The sequence below is a fragment of the Bos grunniens genome, chromosome 27 (assembly GCF_055505025.1).
Source record: "Bos grunniens cultivar Pamir isolate PY7600 chromosome 27, Bosgru_T2T1.0, whole genome shotgun sequence".
NCBI lineage: Eukaryota > Metazoa > Chordata > Mammalia > Artiodactyla > Bovidae > Bos > Bos grunniens.
Genome location: NC_141191.1, coordinates 15,452,018 through 15,475,095, shown reverse-complemented (window position 1 = coordinate 15,475,095; position 23,078 = coordinate 15,452,018). Strand labels below are relative to the sequence as shown.

Below are 23,078 nucleotides of genomic sequence, written 5' to 3'. Positions count from 1 at the left end.
ATTGCCAGGATCACAGGAACGGGGCCTGCTCTCAAGGAGTAATGGGCAGCATCTTTTTCCTCCTCCTTCTTCACGGTGATGAGGTTTGGCTTTGTAAAGGTACATTTAACATTTTTTCTAAAGTAGGCCATGGAAAGAGTTTTCTGTGAATGGCACACTGACGAACAGGCTGTCTGGCCAGCGGACACCACAATTAGAAAAGAAAAGAAAAGGTATGATCAACTGGGTTGCAGACGAATCAATACCCCAGCAACTGCATCTATTTGCATCTTCCACCCCCAAAACACAAAAGGAATCCTGGCTGGCCCAAGATATTTTTAAAAAATATATATAAAACACACACACATTGGGTTGGCTTTTATTGGAATGCGTAGATGCAATCTATAGTCATCAAGTTATGGAAAATTCAGGTCACATATAAAGTTAAGAAGGCAAATGAAAAGAACAATACAAATCAGACAAAATTTACATCTCAAAATATCATGAAAGCATTTTGACTGGCTTTGCCTAAAATACTTTGAATATCAATTTCTTTTTTGTAAGCTAATTCTTTTCATTATACAGCCCCCTTCCCACCCTCCCAACTCTTAGAAAAAGGTCTTTTGTTTACATATTCCCCAAGGTCACTATTTCTTGTAAAAGCATGTCCAGATCACAAGTCTTTTTAGAAAGAAATAGGCTCATTATACCCACTAACAAGACACTAATTGGGTTGATTTGACTTCACCTAAAATAAGCACCAGGAGAAGACTCCAAATCTGTTATTTACTGGTGCCAGTGTGAAGGACCAGTCCACGTCAAGAGGAGGATAAGGTTATGATTTTACTTCCGTCATGTGGTACAAGCTTTTTTCATGGTCAATACATCTGAAATATTTCTGAGAATGTAGACTCAGAGCCTATTTCAACCAAAAGTACTTACAGCATGCTAAATACAGCCCTGCAAAAATGCCATGGAACAGAACTGCAAACACCTAAGTTAACAGAAAATCAAATGTAAAACAGAGCCATGTTTATGTGGTTTGAAATCTCAAGAGTTGTCTAAACTGGGGCTTCATAATACTCGCCAGAGGATTTCCAGGATAAAAAATATTACTGCTAATCTGTGCTTTCATTCTAATAAAATATCAGCATTCATTAGAAGATTAATTACTTCGGTATGCTCTACCAAATACACAAAGACAGTAATAGCACTGATACTGTAAATTCAGTAGCTATTTTGAAACTTTCCCAGCCCATCTGTTTAATAAACACGCCTACTGTGCAATTTAGAGTATGTGATACATACAAAGCAGTTAGAAAATTAATTTTCAATACATCACTTGAACCTTTATATTTACGACATGTTCACTTGCTATGTTTTATCACCATTATACATAGAGGAAAACAGTGTGTACTATAGCTCAATGAACTGAGAAAGGTTTTCTAAAAATATTTTTGTGGCTGAATTTAGTGCTCACGAAAGAGACGTGCCAGAGTGGCTGAGCCGCAAGGAAGCGCAGATGCTTGGCGCGCTGGCACACGGGCGGCAGGAGGGCACGGCTCTCAGTTCACTTCCAGCGGGATCCGCCACCCCCAGCTTCCCCGAGACACAGCAGAGGCTGCCATTCAAACCAGCTCCGAGCTGGCTGGGTCGTTTGGGCTTACGGGAGCTTTTGATCTCCCCTTTCGTCCCTCTTTGTGACCTGAGGGTCCAAACTTGAGACTAGCTGAGTGACCCTGACCTTCCCTGTCTGTCTGGGTGTCTCACCGCAGCTCGGTTTCTGTTAGCTTGCCAAGATCTTGAGACATGTTTAAGGTGACGACTAACTACATTAGCTCCTTTCCCGCTCACAAAGCATCTGATGGGGGTCTTGCGCCTCCATCATGAAAAGAGGCTTCAAGGAAGGTAACAGTAAAACCCTGGGGTTAATGGTATCAACTCCCCCATAGACTTTTTAGGGGCGGAGAGAGGGACAATGCCTCCTGCGCTGTTTTATGTATTTTTGGGTTTGTGTTTCGTGGCTTCCGTTACATTCCACCAGCCTTAGTTTTCTACCGTGCCTCTTAGCTGACAATGGTTGAGGACACTGGCCTGATGAAAAAGAGGAGGAGGAGAAAGGAGGTCTCTGATTAGCCACCCACGGAGGATCGCACAGTCTATCCATCTAGTGATAGAAAGTTGCACGTTTTTTGTTTGTTTGTTTTGTTTTTCAACCTAATACAAAAATATTAACACATCTGGACATTATAGGCATAAGTCGTTATATCTCTACAATATAATAATTTATACTGTACAGCTATAACAGATAACAAAAGGTGCAATCCTTTTAAAAAAATCACACAGTTCACATGTTTTTATCGTTTTATTTTTTAAGTATAAACTTTTTAAACACTTTACATAAATTAACTCCTCTGAGACTAATATCTGATGTACAGTAAATTGTAATTCATATAAAAATCCATAAACAACTTGTCTCACATAATTTACAAAAAAATCAGGGTTTCCTTTGCTTATCAGTGACAAGGATTCTATTTGCCAGTTTTCTTCCCCCCAAGGCAAACCACATGAGCATTGTAAAATTCCTTAGAAATCCCCGCCCTGGCAGCAGAAGTCACGTGTGCCAATGTCCTTTTACAAACCAGCACAGGGAAAGCAGTTGGGTTGTCTAGAAACAGTAACTTTGCCCCACATTTTAAAATTAACAGATATATATCACATCCTATGCAGAGAGACTACTTCTTGTAAGCAAAGGTCGACAACGGTAATACCTGGAAACACTGTATGCCTTTCTACCTTCGTCAGATACAGTGCCTCAGAGAACAAGATGGCCCAGAAGCAAAAGGTTTGGGCCGCTTTCTTTAATGATCCGTTTTTCCTTGGAATACTTTCAGTCCAACTGAGTGCAGCGATATGCATATGTAAACATATTCTTTAAAGCCGATCACCTTTTAAGGTCATTCAGAAGGAAGTCTTTTGTTTTCTTTTTGTGTGTGTGTGTGGATTTTTTAAAATAGCAGTCTGGTTCTCCCGGAAGGCTCTTCGGTGCCGGAGAGTCCCCCCTCGGATTGTGCTACAGACATTTCTGAGCAGAGGTGGGGGAATGGGGGGTGCTGGGGCTGGAGGGGCAAGTGGCGCCCCGCCGGCTCGGGTCCCCGCAGGGGTGGTGGCGGCGGCGCGCGCCTCCCTGCCGCCGGCCCGGGGGTTACCTCTTGCCGATCTCGCTCTGGCGGAGGAACTGGATGTTGTTGGCGCTGTCGGCCAGCTCGGGGTACTGCTCCACCGAGAGTACGTAGTACCCGTCGTAGCCCTGCACCTTGCCGGCGCTCAGCAGCTGCCGCTTCTCGCCCTCCGTCCAGAGGCGCGCGCCCTCCTCGCCGTCGCGCACGCGCTGCTGCTCGCGCGCCCAGGCCCGGGCGAGCGCGCGCTGCCGCGCCTGCTCCAGGATGCGCGCCTTCTCCTCGTCCAGGGTCATGCCGTAGCGCACGTGCAGCGCCAGCGCGCCGAACTGCATCTCCACGTCGGCGAACCTGCGAGTCCTGCCGTTGACCACGGTGGTGGACTGTGACACGGTCACGTTGATGCCATTCTCCAGCGCCTTGCGGCCGCTGGTCAGCCGCAGAGTGCCCAGGTCGCTCTCCGGCGTGCTGGTCTTGATGAAGTAGTGCGTGTCCTTGCCCTCGATGGTGAAGTGCAGGTTCTCCAGGTAGAAGGCGTTGTTGAGCACGGCCGCCACCTTGATGCAGTCCTCGTTGGCGATGTTCAGCACGTTGGTCTGCACGCGGCCCTGGCTCACGGCCAGCATGACGCCCTTGCCAATCAGTGACTTGACCGTGGCGAACCACAGCCACGACGGCGCGCCGCTGCCTTTGCGCCTGCTCACCTGCACCTCGGCCATCTTCCCCAGGGACAGGAAGGCCTTGGCCTGCCTCGCCACTTGCTGCTGGACTCCAAAAATGGGCTGCAGAGAGAAACAGACCCGCAGGATGGGTTAGAGAACAGTCGGGCTCTTCTGGCCCCAGGGAGCCAGGCTTCCGGGCAGTGCTCTGGTTCTGGGCAGAAATGAAACGCGGGGGAGTGGGGTGGGGGCGGGGGTTTGCTGATTAAAACCTCAGTAATTTCTTTAGAAATGAAAAGGCTAAAAAAACCTGGGGGGAGGAATGCACTCAAGACCCGCTCCCCTCAAGTTGATCCCAATATGTTTTGAAAGGTAAAAAGAGGTAACTCCATCATGTATTGTATGTGTCAAGAGCTTTATAGTTTCTAATGTGGGTGATGCTGGGAGGGATGGGGGGCAGGAGGAGAAGGGGACGACAGAGGATGAGATGGCTGAATGGCATCACTGACTGGATGGACGTGAGTCTGAGTGAACTCCGGGAGTTGGTGATGGACAGGGAGGCCTGGCGTGCTGCGATTCATGGGGTCACAAAGAGTCGGACATGACTGAGCGACTGAACTGAAGTGAACTGAACTGAATGTGGGTGAAACGGGCTTCCTTGGTGGCTCGATGGTAAGGAATTCGCATGTAATGCAGGATTTGCAGGAGACTTGGGTTCAGTGTCAGACTATTTTTTGGGCTCCAAAATCACTGCAGATGGTGATTGCAGCCATGAAATTAAAAGACGCTTACTCCTTGGAAGGAAAGTTATGACTAACCTAGATAGCATATTCAAAAGCAGAGACATTACTTTGCCAACAAAGGTCCGTCTAGTCAAGGCTATGGTTTTTCCAGTAGTCATGTATGGATGTGAGAGTTGGGCTGTGAAGAAAGCTGAGCACCAAAGAATTGATGCTTTTGAACTGTGGTGTTGGAGAAGACTCTTGAGAGTCCCTTGGCCTGCAAGGAGATCCAACCAGTCCATTCTGAAGGAGATCAGTCCTGGGTGTTCTTTGGAAGGAATGATGCTAAAGCTGAAACTCCAGTCCTTTGGCCACCTCATGCGAAGAGTTGACTCATTGGAAAAGACTCTGATGCTGGGAGGGATTGGGGGCAGGAGGAAGGGGATGACAGAGGATGAGATGGCTGGATGGCATCATCGACTTGATGGATGTGAGTTTGAGTGAACTCCGGGAGTTGGTGATGGACAGGGAGGCCTGGCGTGCTGCGATTCATGGGTTTGCAAAGAGTCGGACACGACTGAGCGACTGAACTGAACTGGGTTCAGATCCGTGTGCCAGGAAGATCCCCTGAAGGAGGGCATGGCAACCCACTCCAGTGTTCTTGCCTGGAGGATCCCATGGACAGAGGAACCTGGTGGGCTACAGTCCAAAAGGTCGCAAAGCAGCCTATAAGACTGAAGAGACTTAGTCTGCACACATGAAGGTAGGCGAAATATTCAGGTTTTTGCCTTTTCTCTTTCCGTTTCTAGATACCCTTTTCCCAGGCTCACCCCATTTGGGGAACCAGCTTACCAGATGGGCCATCTCAACAGCTTTCTCCATGGGAGGCTGGTGAGAAAGCGCCAAAATGCAAAGGAAGGTTGGAAAGCCTGGGGGTGCTCCAGTTGGATCACCCAGTCCCACTTTAAGCTAAAGTCCCACTTTAAAGCACATGCCTTTAATTTACTTAACAGGCGTGTGCTTTAATTTAGGTAAACTCTGTACTGTATCCTGGTGAACAGAGCTTTCAGCTGAATTTGACTGTAAAACTGACGGACTGAAATGGGCCAGGATGAGCGCACAGTGGGGACAGCTGTCAACGAGTGTTTATCGCTTTAGGAAAACATTTATTTTTCGCAGACTGAGGAACAGTGGGCCTTCTGCGTTCACAAGGGTTTTTAATTGGGAGCATCTTAACTCAGGCATCTCTTAGACTACCAGATGTTCGTCTGGCCAGCATTTTCCCCAATTGGAAGCATGTGTTCCGTTTGCAGTGGTGAAAGACACATTTGTTTTTCCGTTCTCCAGGCATCCTTGATGTCTTTGCTGGCGATTCCCTAAGCTGTCCTTATGGTGCACTTCTCATGACAGAGAACCGGAACTGTATGGAAAAGGCTGCCTAGGAAAAAAGTTGGCAAGTCCACTTGTACAGTATGACTTAAGTGTTTTCAGACATGTTGGAAAGTCATCTGCAATTATTACGTGCTCAGAGGCATTAGCAAACTTAGGGATGTCTTCATGGCACTTGATCAGTGCAGGTATATTTGCAATTAGAAATGTTAAAATGGCTCCCAGATCCCGGAAACTGAATGGGTTTTGCCTTTTAAGTGTGAAGGCGACATCTGAGAAAGGAATTGCTTTTAAGTATGAAACATGTGCCAGAAAGCAGAGGTATTGGCATTGTGTGTGTGTGTGTGTGTGTGTTTTAGCCAGGCTTGCCTTTTCGAGTTCATTGAGATTATAGGAAATTGCTCAAGGGGGGAAATTAATCTTCCTAAGAAACACTGTGCTCTCTTCTTATCATTATGGGGTAACCCAGTTTCTTGATCTTTAATTATTTTTGCTTTAAGCTAGAAATTCTGATATTTTGTTGTTGCGTTCCTTTCTGATCTCTGAATGGTGGGAATTAAAAAGTGTCATTTTGTGAAATGGCAGCTTTGATTTCGCAATTTTCCATTCTTTCTCCTTTTATTTCTCAGAACGGTTCCAGGCCTCCTGGTCTGTTAGTTTCAGGAAAATTCCATAAGCACCTAGTGGTAGGTGGAGCTTTACCAGAGGCCATTTTATTTTTAAGTTTTTTCCCTTGAAAACATGGCTACATTTTAAAGAAGTGGAACTTTGTGGCACTGTTTGTGAGCTGCTAATTTGTAACATGAATTCCCTGCCCTCCTGTTTATTGTATCTTTGCCTTAAGGTCCCAAATCTTATAAATGTGCATTCCTGGGGTTCTCTGTAGAAACCCTGCACTCAACAATGAGCTTTTATATTTTATTACTGTTTGATAATGTCTTTCTGTTTTTATTAGCATCACTAAAAGCAGACTGAAGCCTGTTTCACAGGCCCCTGGTCTGCTGAACAGAAATGCAAGAGACATGGTGCTTTCTTTCCTGAGTCAAAAAAAAAAAAAAAAAAAAAAGGCCTTTGGTACCCAGGGAGTCTGATTAAACAGGGGACTGTAAGGCACAAGCAAGCCCTTCGTCACCTTCCACAGTTTTGCTTTTTGTCTCTTACCGGTACATCATCCCACTGCTGACTCTTCACAAGTTCATAAGAAGGCTCCGTTAAATCAAATTTGGGGACAGGGAATCCAGGAATAGCATTGTGCAGATGGAAGCCAAAGGTCACCAGCCAGCTGTTAACATCTAGGAAAAGAAGGTCCAAAATGAAAGACTTCCGAGCTCACTTTGTGCTTTCCGACACTGAGAGCCTTACCTGAAAACCCCACCTTCACAAACGATAACCTGAGAAAGAGCTCCTGTTTGCCTCTGCCCTACAATTAAAAATACTATTTTCAGACACGGTAAAAATAACTTCAGTAGCAGGAGGAAGTGAGGCAAGGGCTACAGACAGTGTGGATAATAGAGACTCACTTAGACAGATGGGTACCCAGTCCCACCTGGGAACTTGCAACCCGTGCTGGTAATAGTGTTTAAAAAAAAGTTGAATAACAATGCCTAGCAGCGTGAAAGAGACATGGTTGTTGAACACAAATGACATCTGTAGTTAGTGAAGGCTGGTCTTAACTAGAAGTCCTGTGTTATTAGCTTTCCAAAGTGGCTGCCCAAGGATATGCAAGTTTCCACCACCCATTTTCTATTAATAAAAACCCCACATCGAGTGTATGAAAATCAACAGTCAACTCTTAATCAAAGACGGATGCCAAAAGCTGGCCTAGCCAGCCAGGGGCACAAAGTTCTGATTCCCATCAGTTCCGACTTCAAAGGCTCACTGTGCACAGGTGGAGACAAACTTTTGAGGGAGAGAAGCTGGAAACCTTTAAGATGGTATTTTAAAATATTGCCATGTGACTCCAAAAGCCATTACACTGAGAATAAAGCTTTTATTCTATTTTGGAGGTTATACTGTTACAGAACTACTCAGCAGGCTTGCAGCTTTATGAGTACAGTTGGGTGTAGATTATTTTATATATTAAGCACATTGCTGGAAAATTTGAAATTGCATTTCACCTAATATATTTTATGCTGTTCCATCTCTCTTTTGATGTTTTGCAAAAAATGCTGCTGTGGCATTCCCTGGCGTCCATGTTGCTAGGAGAGGATGAATTCAGGAGCGGTGGGTTGCCAGCCTCTCGGGCAGCCACTGTCAACACCTCTTAAATAAGAAGTGGGGGACTGCTTATCAGAATGATGGAGGCCACTTGCTCTCCGATTCCTTCTCCAGGGCACCAACTCACACCTGTCAGGCTGGCAGGTCCCTTTCTGCAGGCATCATATAGGCTCTAAACTTAGTGGTATGCTCCCTCTTTTTTTTTTTAATTAAAGAAAATATTGATTTGGCCAAGTCGGGTCCTAGTTGTGGCCCTCAAGATCCTTCACTGTGGCCTGAGCTGTCTAGTTATGGCAAGAGCACTTAATTGTGCCATGGCATGTGGGATCCTGGTTCCCCAACCAGGGATCGAACCAGAGTCGCCTGCACTGCGAGGCAAATTCCAAACTGCTGAACCACTAGGGAAGTCCCATCCCTGTTTTAAATGGAGGGCTGGTGGTGGTGGTGGAGGAGAGAGAAAAACCCCAAGTTCACTGCATAGGAGAGAAGTGATATATATGTGTGTGCGCGCGCATGCACGTGCATAAGATTGGGGGGTGTGGTTTATGTTTTAGAGAAAATTTTTGAACGGGGGCAGAGGTACTCCTACTATGAATGATGTCAGTGAAGCAGTGAAAAATCAGAGGCTCTTAACATGTTGAAGATTACTGCCCAGATACTGGGACATGAATGCAGATGTGTCCTGGGGAACCCTGAAGGAGAATGCCCATTTGGGTGTTGCTGAGTCAGGATGCTGACAGCAGGGACTTGGAGCGGGTTCGTGTGGGAGAGAGCTAGGCGAAGCTGGAGAGAGAGTGCGGAAGCGGGAAGCAGATGTAAAATGAACAGGGGCAGTATTTTGAGAGCTGTACTGAGAACTGAGAAGACAGAACATCCTGGCATGCTTCAAATATTGAACAAGGAGAGAGACAGCCAGACGGAGCATCTAACACAAGGCAAAACAAAACAGAAAACCCCAAACCAAACACAGAAAAAGAAAACAGGGAATAACCTTCCTCTAGGAAGCATAAACAAGGGGGTTAATTATGGCAGTGTAACTCAGGAACAAAGTGGAAACAGAAGGGCTCAGCGTCCCTGGGGCCGAGGATGAGTGGAGATCTCTGCTCGCTAAAGGGAAGCCCCATGGACTGTGGGTGGGAGTGTAAACTTGTGCAGCCACCAAGGAAAGCAGGATGGAGGCTCCTCACAAAGTTAAGAACAGAATTCCCATGTGATCCAGCAGTCTCTCTTCTGGCTAGTTATCCCCCAAATGCAAAAACTCTAATTTGAAAAGATATATGCAACCCTGTGTTCACTGCAGCATTCTTACAATAGTCAAGGAAACGCCCTAAGTGCTTATCCATAGATGACTGGATAAGGAAGAATCGGTGTATGTCAACATGGATGGATCTTGAGGATATTATGCAAAGTGAAGTCAGTCAGGTGGAGAAAGACCAATGCTGTATGATTTCACTTGTATAACAGTTTGTTTTTGGCTGCACCACGTGGTGTGTGGGATCTTAGTTTCCTGACCAGGGATTGAACCCTGGGTCCCCAGCAGCGAAAGTGTAGAGTCTTCACCATTGGACCCCCAGGGTATTTCCCTAATTCCTCTGAAACAAATGATCAAACCAAGCATGCAGTAGAGACCAGAGTAGTAGTGGCTACCCGGGGGAAGGAGGTGGAGGGAGGGACAAAGTGGATTAAATGCATCAGCTCTCTGGGGACAGATGTTGAATAAATTTTGGATGGTACACTGTAGTGTATACAGAAGTAGAAACATAATGTTGTACACATGAAACATACAATGTTATCAAGCAGTGTTACCTCAATAAAGAGTAATGAAGGTTATTACAGAGAACTACAGTTTTGCTTGGGCTTCCCTGGTGGCTCAGATGGTAAAGGATCTGCCTGCAATACAAGAGACCTGGGTTCGATCCCTGGGTAGGGCAGATTCCCTGGAGAAGGGAATGGCTACCCACTCCAGTATTCTTGCCTAGAGAATCCCATGGACAGAGGACCCTGGTGGGCTACGGTCCATGGCAGTCCAAAGAGTCGGGCACCACTGAGTGACTAACACTTTCACTTTTTTCCCACTGCTACTTAAAGCAGAATTGCATGTTATTGTATTTTATACCACAAAGTAGGATTGCTGTCCCCATTTTATTGTTACGGAAACAGACTCATAAAGTCATGTGACTTGTCTATAAAGCCACATGACCTGTTGTTGGAGAGGCATTCAGATTGGAACCCCGATTTGCGGGCTTCAAGTTCATGTTTTCTGCAACCTCCCGTGTCCCTTCCCTTCAAATGGCATGCCTAGATTCCATGTCATTTCAGAAAACCTGTGGTCTTGGGCGCTGGCCGGCAGAACAGGCAGTAACAAACTATGCCTAGTGTCCCTCTGTTGATTTCTCCTTGGTTTCATTGAAAACATTAGACATTTGATTTTTTTTTAAAAGACATTTGATTTTGCAGAAGGAAGGCATCAAGTTAAACCCCCAGCAGTTATTTTATGGATTCAATGATTAACTCAGTACTTGGAAAGGAAAAACAATTCTGCTTACCTGTGATGTAGTCTTTCACATCATGGATTTTGCTTGCTGGGTTGTTATTCCTAAACATATACAGGTTAAAGGGAGCTGGGTCCTTCCCAATTCTTTTCCAGATTTCTATGTCAGGTGTTGTCCACCGTCCTGCCAAAATGTCATAATCCCTTTCTCCAAAATGGATTAATTTTGTGAGTGGGTCATACAAGCCACCGTGAAATCCAATTACCAGCTGGAAGTCAATATTGGAGTCAAAATAGATCTCACCATAGGCGGTGTACTGAATCTGCTTGAGCATAAGCCCGTTGCTACTGAAAACAGCCAGTGGTGTCCCTGTGTTGTCCGACGCGATGTAGAATTCATCCCCGCTGCTGATTTCCATGGCAAAGAGATGTCCTTGGAGATCGTAATAGAGGGAGGTGATCTCCGAACTTGAGTGGTTGTAGACGTGAGTAATTCTGGTGGGGTAAGTGAGGTCCGCATAGAAAAACTGCAGGTGCTGTCCCAGACTGGTCTTGCTGGACACGCGTCTCCCCAGGCCATCGTAACGATAGATCACTGTCCAGCCGCTGCCTTTACTGTAGACTCGGGTCAGAAGCCCCTTGGAGCTGTACTCGAAGATCTCGGTGCCTCTCTGGCGCAGGAAACCATCTTCATCCAGCCGGTACTGAACGTCACCCAGCCGGGTGATCCTGTCTCGCAGGTCGTAGCGGAGCGGGGTCAGCCGCGCGCTGCTACTCGGATTCAGTAAATGGAGATTCCCATTCAGGTCGTAGTTGTAACGCCACATGATTTTTTCATTCAGGTAGACCGTCTGGAGCTGTCCGTCGACGTCATACTCATAAGCGTACTTGGTGGTGTTGGCGAAGGGCCCTATTTTAATCTCTCTTTTGGTCACCCGACCCATGTTGTCATACTGAATTGTAATCCAGTACATGAGCGACCTGAATATCTCATACTGAATCTCCTTGATGCGGCCGTGGGCATCAAAGTGCTTCGTGTAAGTCATGACAGCTGTGGAAATGATCTGGTTAATATCGTAATAGATGACGCCAAATTTTCCAAACTGCTCCACTTTGCCCGAAATGTCATCGAACTGATAGAGGTCAATGGGCAGGGGAGTCTCATTGATGACACCCTGCATGCTGGTCACCCGAAAACTGTTGTCATAGCTGTAGTCGAATCTCGCGTTCACCATCCCATCTTCGCTGAAGCGGAAGATCTGCCTGTCAATCAGGGGGCCGATCTGCCTGTATCTAATGGTGCAAATGAAGCCATCGCTCTGGAGGTTTACCGTTTTGAGGACTCCCGCCGTCTCATCGTAGGTGAAACTGACCCGCGTGCTGTCGTATAAGATCTCCGAGAGCCTGGTCTGCCTTCGATACTTGAATAAGACCCTCCTGCTAGTCCCCAGGAAAGCCGTCTGCAGAAGCAGCCCCTCCTCATTGTAGTCGGTGATGACCGAGGCGTTGCTCTCCGGGGGGTTGTATATGTTGCGGTAGTAGCCGATGGAGCGGATGGTCTGCATGGTGTGGCGAGCCACGCTGGGCATGGTGATGGCAGAGAGCTGGTCCCACATATCGTATTCAAAGATGTACTGCCGCTGGCTATGGAGCAGAAGCACCATGGACTGTAAAGAGGGAGCATGCCATTAGCCGATATTTGCGAATGGGGTTGGGACGGGGGGAGTAAAAGTAGATGTAGTGACCACAAAGACGCAAAAATAGTCCGCCTGAGAAAATGATTTTCGTTTTAATTGAGTTCTCCTTGACCTTCCCTGTCCTTAACGATTTCCTGCCTAATTTGCCTGGATGCTTAATTGCCAGCGGTTTCTCACTGAGTGCCTCAACTCTCATAATGGGTTACTTGTCAGGATCAGACTTTTTTTTTGTATCACAGGCATTCACAGCCAAGCAGCAGGTCATCAATGGATCTGGATAAGTCATAATACAAGCATGAACAAAGCTGCTTCAAAGACAATATTTCATGGGGAAAACAGCATATGGGAAGTACAGTCCTGTCCATAATTAGCAATTATTTAGTAAGGTGGCTTTTCCCCAAACATTTCATGGAGGAGCCACTCAAATCATGCTTGAATTTCCAGTGCACTTGGAGGATGAGCAAAGCATTCAAAATATTTATTTTATAAAGAAGAGACATAAAATTAGCCCCTAAAGGGATTGTGTGTACATACAGCATCATCAGCAACACTGCTTGGTTAATCGCTTGGTGAATAAGAGCTGTCAATGCTCTTATTAGGAATATGGATCCAGAGATGGTTTTTTGTTTGCAAATTCTTTACATGACATCTGAAATGACAATGAAATCTTTTCATAAGAACCAGATCTGACTTGTCCCTTAGGTGCAGTAAGGATGGTTTCTGGGCTATACACTGCTTGGGTGCTAAATTATGAGGTGAATAAATATATGACTCAAAGTAAGCTTGGCTTATTCTTCAAGTGATTTCAGAATGACAAAAGACAGTTTATTAGGCCAAGGGAGAGAAGGTCAACCTGGAGGCTGGTTTGGTAGCTCTGCAGTGGTACAGAATGAGGGCAGCTCTTTCCTCTGGGAGGCTCCCTCTAAACCCTGTTAGACCAAATGGAGTGATGGCCGAACTGGGTGGATGGTCAGATTAGGAGCTGACCCCCCCTCTCTCCCTCCCACACTGCGATGTACTCTTTGCTTTTGACATAAAAGTGCATAACCCCTTGTCTAGGCTCACTGTTTCTATCGTCCACTGTTTTTCAAATGCAGTTTGTCTGACTCAGGCTTCTGCAGGATCTCCTCCATAGGCACATCTAGGGGCAATTTTTGTGTGCAGGTTGTGTGACCAGTGTCTTGAGACTTGTTGCTAATGGTCTGTGTTCTTCCAAGGAAGGCCTGGACCATTGCTGAATTCACAGGGCCCTGCTTGCAGTCACTTAGAATCAGGTATGGAGAAGGCAGTGGCACCCCACTCCAGTACTCTTGCCTGGAAAATCCCATGGATGGAGGAGCCTGGTAGGCTGCAGTTCATGGGGTCGCTAAGAGTCGGACACGACTGAGTGACTTCACTTTCCCTTTTCACTTTCATGCAGTGGAGAAGGAAAAGGCAACTCACTCCAGTGTTCTTGCCTGGAGAATCCCAGGGACAGGGGAGCCTGGTGGGCTGCTGTCTATGGGGTCGCACAGAGTTGGACATGACTGAAGCAACTTAGCAGAATCATGTAGGTAGTAAAATATTACTTGCTTTGCCATGAATACACGTTGGCTTAGGGTGCCTGTCCTAGTGAGGAAATGGAAATACTTTGGGTGGGTTTTAGGGATTTGGGAGAGATGCTGAGAATGTGCTTGTTGGCTTTTCTGACCCGTTGATACATGAAGGTGATTTCTGTTACGGCTGGGTCATTTTGACAGCGGCTCTTATTGGTGGTATGCCCCTTGGCTCCCTTTAAAGACTTTTCAGTCACATTACACTCACTACTTTCAATGTTGGGGGTCTGGGAATTTATTTTATTAATTTATTTTTGGCCAAGAGATCTTAGTTCCCTGACCAGGTCTTTAGGAAGAGGAGTCCGTGTACAGTCCATCTAGAATTATCTGAGCTGACTTACATGCACGAGGCTGGTCCAGAGCACCTCTGGGGGAGAGCAAGATGGGGTGTGTGAGGGGGACAGCGATGCAGACGTGAGTGTGTGGAGGACAGAGGTCACTCCAAACAGTCGAGGAAGGGCAGACTGAGCTCACGAGCGGCACTTGTGCCTCAGCGGCCCTGTGGCTGCTGGCAGAGAGGATTGTTGGGAGCGATGGGAGGCACTGAACTCAAAACCAAGGTGAACCTTCATCTCAAAGGGGAATGAAACGCCTCATGAAGATGCTCTCTGCAGGATTCTGGCTCTTTCAGAAAGGAATTACAAGGAGGTGGTCCTCCCCGTTCCTCTTGGTTTCATTCCCTTTTAACCCTGGTCACTACCTGAAACCTGGCGCCCTGCACAATCTTTTTTGGTAGCATGTTATCTGTCTTAAGCATGGGTTCCCTTTCAGTGCAGACGAAAGGAGAGAGGGCCCAGAGGCCCGGAAATGGGGCTTGCTTAAAAAACAGCTTCTTTTGGTTACTGATGCGTAAATAGGCTCTATGGGCTTTTTACCGTTATGTCGAAGCTCTGCCAGGAACGACACACACCTGACAGCTTTAACTGTGCGAACGTGTAAGGCGCTGTCTGAAATGAAAAAGCTCGCGCTGAGATGATTTACAAATGACTTACAAGCTCAGGGTCTAATGTGTGAATGTTGTCGACGGATGAGCTTGGCAGGTGGGCGGTGGTGGTGGTTGTTTCCAGCATAAGTCATGTAAAAGGGTCTCAGAGAGCCGAACTTCACTAAGGAGAAGCACCGGGGCTGATGTGCAGGTTCCTCCGCGCTCTATGGCCCTGACTTACATATGGATGCTCGGAATAGTAAATGGAACTGAGTCAAGTCCTGGTGGCCCCGCCCCCGCCCCGCCCACCCCACAGTGCGCCCGGGCAATTTGCAGGCTCTCTGGCTGCAGCGTACCTTTTCCAAGTACGTGTAACTCCAGGTTTTACCGTCAGCAAAAACCCGGGACACAATCCTGCCCTGTCCGTCATAATCGACTTTCTCGCTGGTGGTTCCTCGCTGGATGCTGGCAATTTGACCCGTGGACGAATAGGTGACATTGACGGCCATCAGCTTGCTACTCGGCAGCCAGAGAGTTGGATGCCCTGACGTGTCATAGGCGATCCTCAGGAGAAATTTACGGTGGTCATCATAGATCTTCTCTGTCTTTGTTGTTCGATCAAAGTCAACTGAAAGGAGGTTTCTGCCATTAACCTGGTACAACACAAACAAGATGATAAAATAAATCACGCTGTTCCAATACCAGCCCCTTATTACTCTTCAGGGTCCCCGCTATTGTTTAAACACCATTTATGATGATTGATTCTCTTTGTCAGTAAATTAATTTAGCAACTTCTTGGGTACAAGTGCAAGGCAGTAGATTAACTGCTCTTTTAAAAGGTTTCATTAAGCAGAGAGACAGCCTGGCGTTTGTTCAAAACCCTTTCAATTAAATTTTGTAAACTTAAGCAACTGATAAGAAAAATGCCGAGATGTATTTGCTTTCAAGTTTGCTCAGAAGATAGGAAGGTGGTAAGCCTGACATTGCTGCAAATTACTCAAAGCCCCGCCCTCCCAGAAGACACTGGGAAATAACTGTTCACTAGATTAATCATGGCTACATTAAATAAAACGGTGGTAAATGTGATTCTAGCCCTTTGAAGAACAGTTAAGTAGAAGCTGGAGTCCACATTACTGTAAATTATTAATCAGTTTAAATAGCAGGAGGTTACAAACACGATCCTCGCTTTGGGCTGAGTGCTGAAATGTCACAAGTTTTTGGAATGCCTTTTTCTTTGATAACATCTGGTTAACTGGCAAGGACTTCAGATCCTTCACTCCCACATCTACACAGTCTGACCACCGTGCTTACTTTACAAATCGAGCCCCATGTTGTTCTAGGAACTCCGTGGGGCTCTGTGCCATGCCCAGAATCCACAACTACATCTGGCTGTTACTGTCTGTGATCCAAGGTGCACACCAGCCGGCGTTTGTTGCTACGGTGGACACGTGGCCTTGGTTAAATTCTGCTTTATAGACGGTCTACAGGGTTTGCAGAAGGCCAGGGCCAGTCCATTCTTTGATTTTCTATGCCCCTTTGTGATAATGGTGGCTTCTCCATAACAAAATGCTCCTCAACTGCTCAGACTCTTACAAGTTAAATGGGGAAATCTTAACCTTAATTGACCATGTCCTGGCTAGAACCTTCAAAATGGACAACTCCAGGTGATCACTTATACACACACACACCCCGTAGAGGGAAATGACAACCCACACCAATATTCTTACCTGGGAAATCCCATGGACAGAGGAGCCTGGTGGGCTACAGTCCATGGGGTCAAAAAGTTCACAGCAAAGCAAGTGAACAACACCACATACACACACCACACCAATACATGTAAATACATATTTACGTACCTATAAAATATACATGTATGTTTATGTAAATCTGGGATAAATATTTGTGTCTTCTATCATGGCCATTAAACAAGACCCATGAAAAAATACTCCCTAAGCTTTTATTTGAACTCTTCCAATTAGCTCTTCAAGGGGAGTATTGTGAAGTCCACAGAAAGGTAAAGATACCAGCTCAAAAGAAGTTTATGCCTAAAGGCAAAGTGATTTTGGGGGAAAAATACCCAGAGAGATGATCCACAGCATATGAGAAAGCGGAGCCCGGATGAAGTCAGGAGATCTTAATTTTTCAGTTCTGTCATTGTAGATCCCTAGGTCAGGAAGATCCCCTGGAGGAGGGCATGGCAACTCCAGTATTCTGGAGAATCCTTTGGACAGAGGAGCCTGGTGGGCTACGGTCCCTAGGGTCACAGAGTCGGACACGACTGAAGCCACTTAGCACGCACGCATGATGTAGGAAAAAGAAAACAACTCTGGACCACAGAGCAACTGGTATGCATTGGTGTGGGCATGTGTGTGTGTGTGTTGGAGGAGGAACCCAAGAATCTGAAAGCCCCATTTCCACACCCACAGGGGCTAGGAGCTGCACAACTCTGGGCTCGTGGCCCTCAGAGTCTGTTTCGTCTCTCTGTAAATAAAGAGGTTGGAATGGAGAGTCAACTACAAATTAGTACTTGCCATGTGTACGTGTTAGTTGCTCGGTCATGTCCAACTCATTGCGTCCCCATGGACTGTAGCCCACCAGGCTCCTCTGTCCATGGGATTCTCCAGGCAAGAATACTGCAACAGCTTGCCATGCCCTACTCCAGAGGAATCTTCCCAGTCCAGGGATTGAATTGGGTCTCCCACATTGCAGGCATATCCTTTATGGTCTGAGTCCCCACGGAAACCCTGGGCATTTGCTATCTACCTCTTACAAGGATTAAATCATGTGCTACTTCAGCTTCTGACCTTCAACATCTCCTGAAAGGAGTTCAGGGTGGAGAGCAGAAATGAGACACTATGCTCTGGAAAATCTGGCAGGACAGGTCTTCAGAAAGATACTCTCAGGGGCTGATTTTATGAACCCAATTCTTGCATCTCCTCATATCTAGAAAAGCACTAAATTCCTTCATGGTGACGTCTGCTCCTTGTGACTAGCAGAAACCTTCTGGAAAAATATGTGCTTGACTGCGTGTATTGTATTCCCCCTTCTCCAAAGTCACATATATACTGACCCTTCCCTTCTCTTTGGAACAGGTTCTCAGAGCTATCATTTTATATGATTCTGACCCACGAGCTGAAGGCTTTCTGGGCTTCCGTTTTCCCAAGTGGAAGTGTCTGCAGATTAGTAGCTCAGCCTTCTGTGAATTGTGAGACTTTACAACTTTGTCTTGGAAAAAGCCTGATGAAGGCACCGCTTGCCGAATGCTTTGTGTACCCTGGAAGGAAGCTACTGGCTAATGTTACAAAGATACATTTTGAAGTCTACAAATTTACAGATTTGATTTGATATCAAATTAGCTCAATAATGGACTGGCAGAATTCAGCTCTTCAGCTTTTATTTGCACACTTATGATGCCTGAGCTTCCCTTGTGGCTCAAATGGTAAAGAAGCTGCCTGCAATGCAGGAGACTGGGGTTTGATCCCTGACTGGGAAGATCCCCTGGAGGAGGGCATGGCAACCCACGGCAGTATTCTTGCCTGGGAAATCCCCACGGACGAGGAGCCTGGCGGGCTGCAGTCCATAGGATCGTAAAGGGCTGGACACGACTGAGCACACAAGTGATGCCGGGAGAAGCGGCTTCACACAGTTTAAACGGTTTCTGAGGGCTCTTATGTTCCTCACGTCGTGACTTGAGAGGGAAACGTAAGCCTCAGAGTGTTTAGGCTTGCCCTCCTTTGCCCTTCCTCGGGGGTATTCCAGGCTGCGAATAGCCAAGCAAGACCGCCTGTGTAGTGGGTGTCTGTGGACGGTGCGGCCCATGGCCTTGCCCCACCTTTTTGTGATTTCCTTGCATTCATCTTAATTTGTATATCGGATCTTTATCGCCTTCCTGATTCCTCCTTGTCTCCACGGTGTTCCCTCTGGATAGAGCATAACAGAACATCTGCCCTGCAGATCTGGTAGGACCGTTGGACTAGAAGGGCCTTTTGGTAGAAGGGCCTAAAGACAGGTCTGGGACCCCTTCTTTGCAGGCCTGCACCCTGCTATGGGGCTTGCTTCCAATTCGTCTCCTTGGTTTGGGACTATGACTACACCACACTGAAGCGTCTAGAGCGTCTAACACGGCCATCCTGTGAGCCGCCACACCAAGCACATCACATACGGAAACACCTCGAAACGCCATGAGACCAAACGTCTGGAAAGCACTTAACATTTTCCTCTTATCCTGACCAATGGCTTTCTTGGGTCCTCCAACTGAAGAGCTGAGGAAAGAATTAGAATGTGGCTGTTTTTCTCCACACTCCAACCCAAGCCAAGGTTTTCACTGTTCTTACTATTTCCAGACACCACCCACTGTTATTCAATATGTAACGTTTCAGACGATACTAACAACAAACAAAGGATTAACCTCCAAAATATACAAACAGCTTATGGAGCTCAATGTCAAAAAAGCAAACAACCCAATCAAAAAATGGGTGGAAGACCTAAATAGACATCTGTCCAAAGAAGACACACAGATGGTCAAGAAGCGCATGAAAAGATGCTCAACATCACTAATTATCAGAGAAATACGGCGCTCCGCCCCCTCCCCCAAGGCCCTAACGTTCTCCTTTGGCAGTTGCAGACACAGTGAGACACAATCCCACTTAACTACACCTGTATGAACCATGGCAATTCTGCAAACTTGTTTTGACAGTCATAAAGGGCTAGCATTGTTCCAGACCCCAGAGGCCTTTAATAAATAACATTAAAATACATCATTACATCGTATACTTCACCTAAGATGAAAAGCCTATGTAGTTGTTTAAATACCTTCAGCTACATCAAAGTGAATCCAAATGTTGTGACTAGGTAAGAGGCCACCATGAATTCCTTTGTGATGTACAGCGTTTCTTTGAGCTAAGCATAGAAAAATCTCCATTTTCAAAGATCAGGTCCAGCGTGGTGGCAGTTAATCACAATGTCCCTTTGATGTCAGGAGGGGAGGGAGTTATGTTCCCTCTGGAAGGCTTGAAAAACTGAGGCTCAAACAAGTGAAACAGTGTCTGTCTGTCTGACAACACAGGGCACGATCAGACCATATGCGGGTACCTGCCATGTGGGTGACAGTATCTCGCCTCCCTGGGGTCCTTGTTAGAACGTCAACTGTGTGCAGATGGTTTTGCCCCCCCGCCACAGGTCAGAAGTGCCAACTGCTCTGCATGGCCCCCTCCAGGCCCCAGCGCTCAGATTATACAGTGAGACACAAGGATGCCACACACACGTGACGGCATAGTAAGTTACATAACGGTCTTCGGAGCTATCACGTCTAGGTATGCCTTGAAATACCGCTTTGGCTTTCAACTTCTGAGAATTTCTTTTTCAAACAATTCACTAAATGTTTTCCTTTAAGGATAAGAATTCTGGGTAAGTTTAGGTTACTTTTTTTTTTTTTTTTTGACATGGACCATTTTTAAGGTCTACTGAATTTGTTACAATATTGTTTCTGCTTTATGTTTTGGTTTTCTGGCCATGAGGCATGTAGGATCTTACCTCCCAGACCAGGGATTGAACCAACAGCCCCTGCACTGAAAAGTGAAGTCTTAACCACTGGACCACTAGGGAAACCCCCTAGAAGGTGACTTTTCATTATTCAGATGCCATTATAATTTGGGGGAATTGCTCAAAGGCTGATTGCAAGTTCAACCACTGACAAAAATCAGGACTATTAAAAACAAACAACTATTATGCAGGTCTTTCTAAAAAAACAAATATGTAGGTACAAACAAGTGAGCTAAGGAATTGTCAAATCTTTGTTCTGTTTTTCCATGATTTCCTCCGCTGGTTATTCCTATATCTCCAACCCCTTTTCCTCTTAATATAGTTTCACAGAAAATGCTTTTCACGTTGCTCATTTCTTTTATAATTTTTCCTTTTCTCCTCTTTGCCTTTTTTTTTTTTTAAAGCCACTGCATCCAGTGTTCTATCTATTAAACCCATGTAATCTGTTCGATCTAGAGATAGGTTTGCTTCCTGCAGTCAGATGTTGGTGAGGAGGTGCTATTCCTACAGCTTCTCTCTCAGAAAGACCTACAGGCAATAACATAATCCATATTTTAAGCCTGGCTCTTTCTCATTCTTTCATTTATTGAATAAATATTTGACTGCCCACCCATGGGTCAGGGCTTCAAAACAAAAAGCACTTTCTGCTAGAAGATAAGGAAAGGTAAGAGAGGAGACGCCCTCCCGAGCAGCCCAAGTGGTAAAGAGCCCACTTGCGTAGACTCCAGGTCCGGTCCTCCAACCAGATTTCCAGATCATCTCTTTCTCCCTGGAATTCCTCTCTTAGGATCTACAGAGGGGTGGAATGACCAGGCATGGCTGGCACATCCAAGCTTATCTTGAAAATAAGAAACCTTCCCTTGCGATCTTGGTGCTGTCTCCACGTGAGCCATCACACGGATCAGCTGGAAGTCTTTCAGTGTGACTGAACAGGCCATTCTTAAATACTGGATTTTCTGAAATGGCCTGCCGAGGCACTGTCGTTCAGCTATTTAGAAAGAAACTAACACCCGTGCCTGTGTGCACTGGTCTCTTCCTTCCCAAAGGAAGACTCACTTGGAATCAGACTGAGAACCAGAGACTTATAATTAGATTTTTTCCTCTGCTCTTCTTCACTATTGGTGTCTGTGGTTCAGATTCTCTGGGTTAGGGTCACAGAATATGTAGTCATGCCTTTTGTTTTCAAAGGACTTTCACATTATCTCACTTGATTCCGTAGCAATTGTGTGAGACTGTAGCAGGGTAAGGCAATCAGTTATATTTATCCATAATACAGATAGTCTATACCATGTCTATGGGCTTCCCAGGTGGAGCAGTGGTAAAGAATCCACCTGCCAATGCAGGACATGCAAGAGACACGGGTTCCATCTCCAGGGTCAGGAAGATCCCTGGAGGAGGAAATCGCAACCCACTCTGGTATTCTTGCCTGGGAAATCCCATGGACAGAAGAGCCAGGTGGGCTACAGTCCGTGGGGTCACAAAGAGTTGGACACAACTGAATATATACACACCATGTCTACACCATCATGTTAGAATATCTGTACATTATAGTACTGCTATCATGATACAGATACTATCATACAGATAAAATGATGTTAGGGCTGTTAGATATCTGTTAGAATTTTCCCGTATAGTTTAGTAAGAAGTGGAGCCTGATCTAGAACTCATACTTTTTGAGCACAAATGTGAGCAGGACCTTTATGTCTTTGGATAAAGTAAGTCCCGTGTCTGAGTACAGGTGTGCCTCCATGTGTGTGTGTGTGTGTGTGTGTGTAGGCACACCATGCCTGGCTTAGGGATGGTCAAATAAGACAAAGCCTGGGAACTAGCTTCCAGTGTGCAGCGGCCCAGGGAAGCAGGGGCTGGGGCAGTGGTCAGCAGCAGCATTAGACAGACACGCCGGCAGCTCGAGGCCTTGCTTCAGTGGAAAAAAATGCTGAAGCTGAAGCTGCCTCCGGCCACTGACCAAGGCCCTCTGCAAGTGACCCTGAAACGAGCCTGGAGCTGGTTTTCTTGACCATCACGTTGTTGTTGCTGTTCAGTCACCAAGTCCTGCCCAAGTCTTCCACCCCATGGACAGCAGCACACTGGGCTCCTCTCCTCCATTGTCTCCAGGGGTTTGCTCAAACTCATGTCCAGTGAGTCAGTGACGCCATCTAACCATCTCATCCTCTGCACCCCCCTTCTCCTTTTGCCTTCAGTTACGTTACCCCCCTGCTAATCTTGTTCTTCTTTCTGAGGTTCTGTTTTTTCTTCTTGCCTCTCTCTCAGGATAACCCTTGAGCCTCCCCAGCTTCTGTGCACTAGAGCTCTGGGTCTAGGGCCCTGGAGCTGGGGCATCCTGGGGGATGGTAAGATGGGACCACAGCTTTGGTTCCAGAAGATTATGTATTTAGAGTTCCAAACTCCTGCCTTGCGATGGAAGTGGAACTGGAATATAACCTGTGAGCTGAACAGCCTGTATCTGATCACTGATTCTTTTTTTACTTTATTCTATTTCTTGGAAATGGCCAAAATATATCAGCTGTTTCTTAACTGTGAAGTTGGCCTGGTGAATAATGTTAGTCTGTTATACTAATAACTTAGAACATGAATGGTACACTCCATGTTTTCTTCTCTCTCCTTGATTTTGAGTAGCTTTTTTTTTAAGGCAAGGGAAATAATTTCAGGAATGGTTATCTGCA

The 23,078-nt window shown here is 46.2% G+C and overlaps 1 protein-coding gene across 17 annotated transcripts in view; it reads right to left on the bottom strand.

The window, feature by feature from the left end:
* Positions 1-342: 342 nt before the first annotated feature.
* Positions 343-23,078, bottom strand: part of TENM3 (teneurin transmembrane protein 3) — a 2,452,009-nt gene continuing 2,429,273 nt past the window's right edge. For all 17 annotated transcript variants that reach the window (XM_086379882.1, XM_086379881.1, XM_086379885.1 and 14 more), the window contains 4 exons: positions 15,210-15,506; positions 10,692-12,303; positions 7,090-7,220; positions 343-3,940 (listed from right to left, as the gene is read on the bottom strand). In XM_086379882.1, coding sequence (XP_086236008.1) covers positions 3,185-3,940; positions 7,090-7,220; positions 10,692-12,303; positions 15,210-15,506 — 2,796 coding nt within the window. In that variant the 3' untranslated portion in view covers positions 343-3,184. The remainder of the gene's footprint in view (positions 3,941-7,089; positions 7,221-10,691; positions 12,304-15,209; positions 15,507-23,078) is intronic.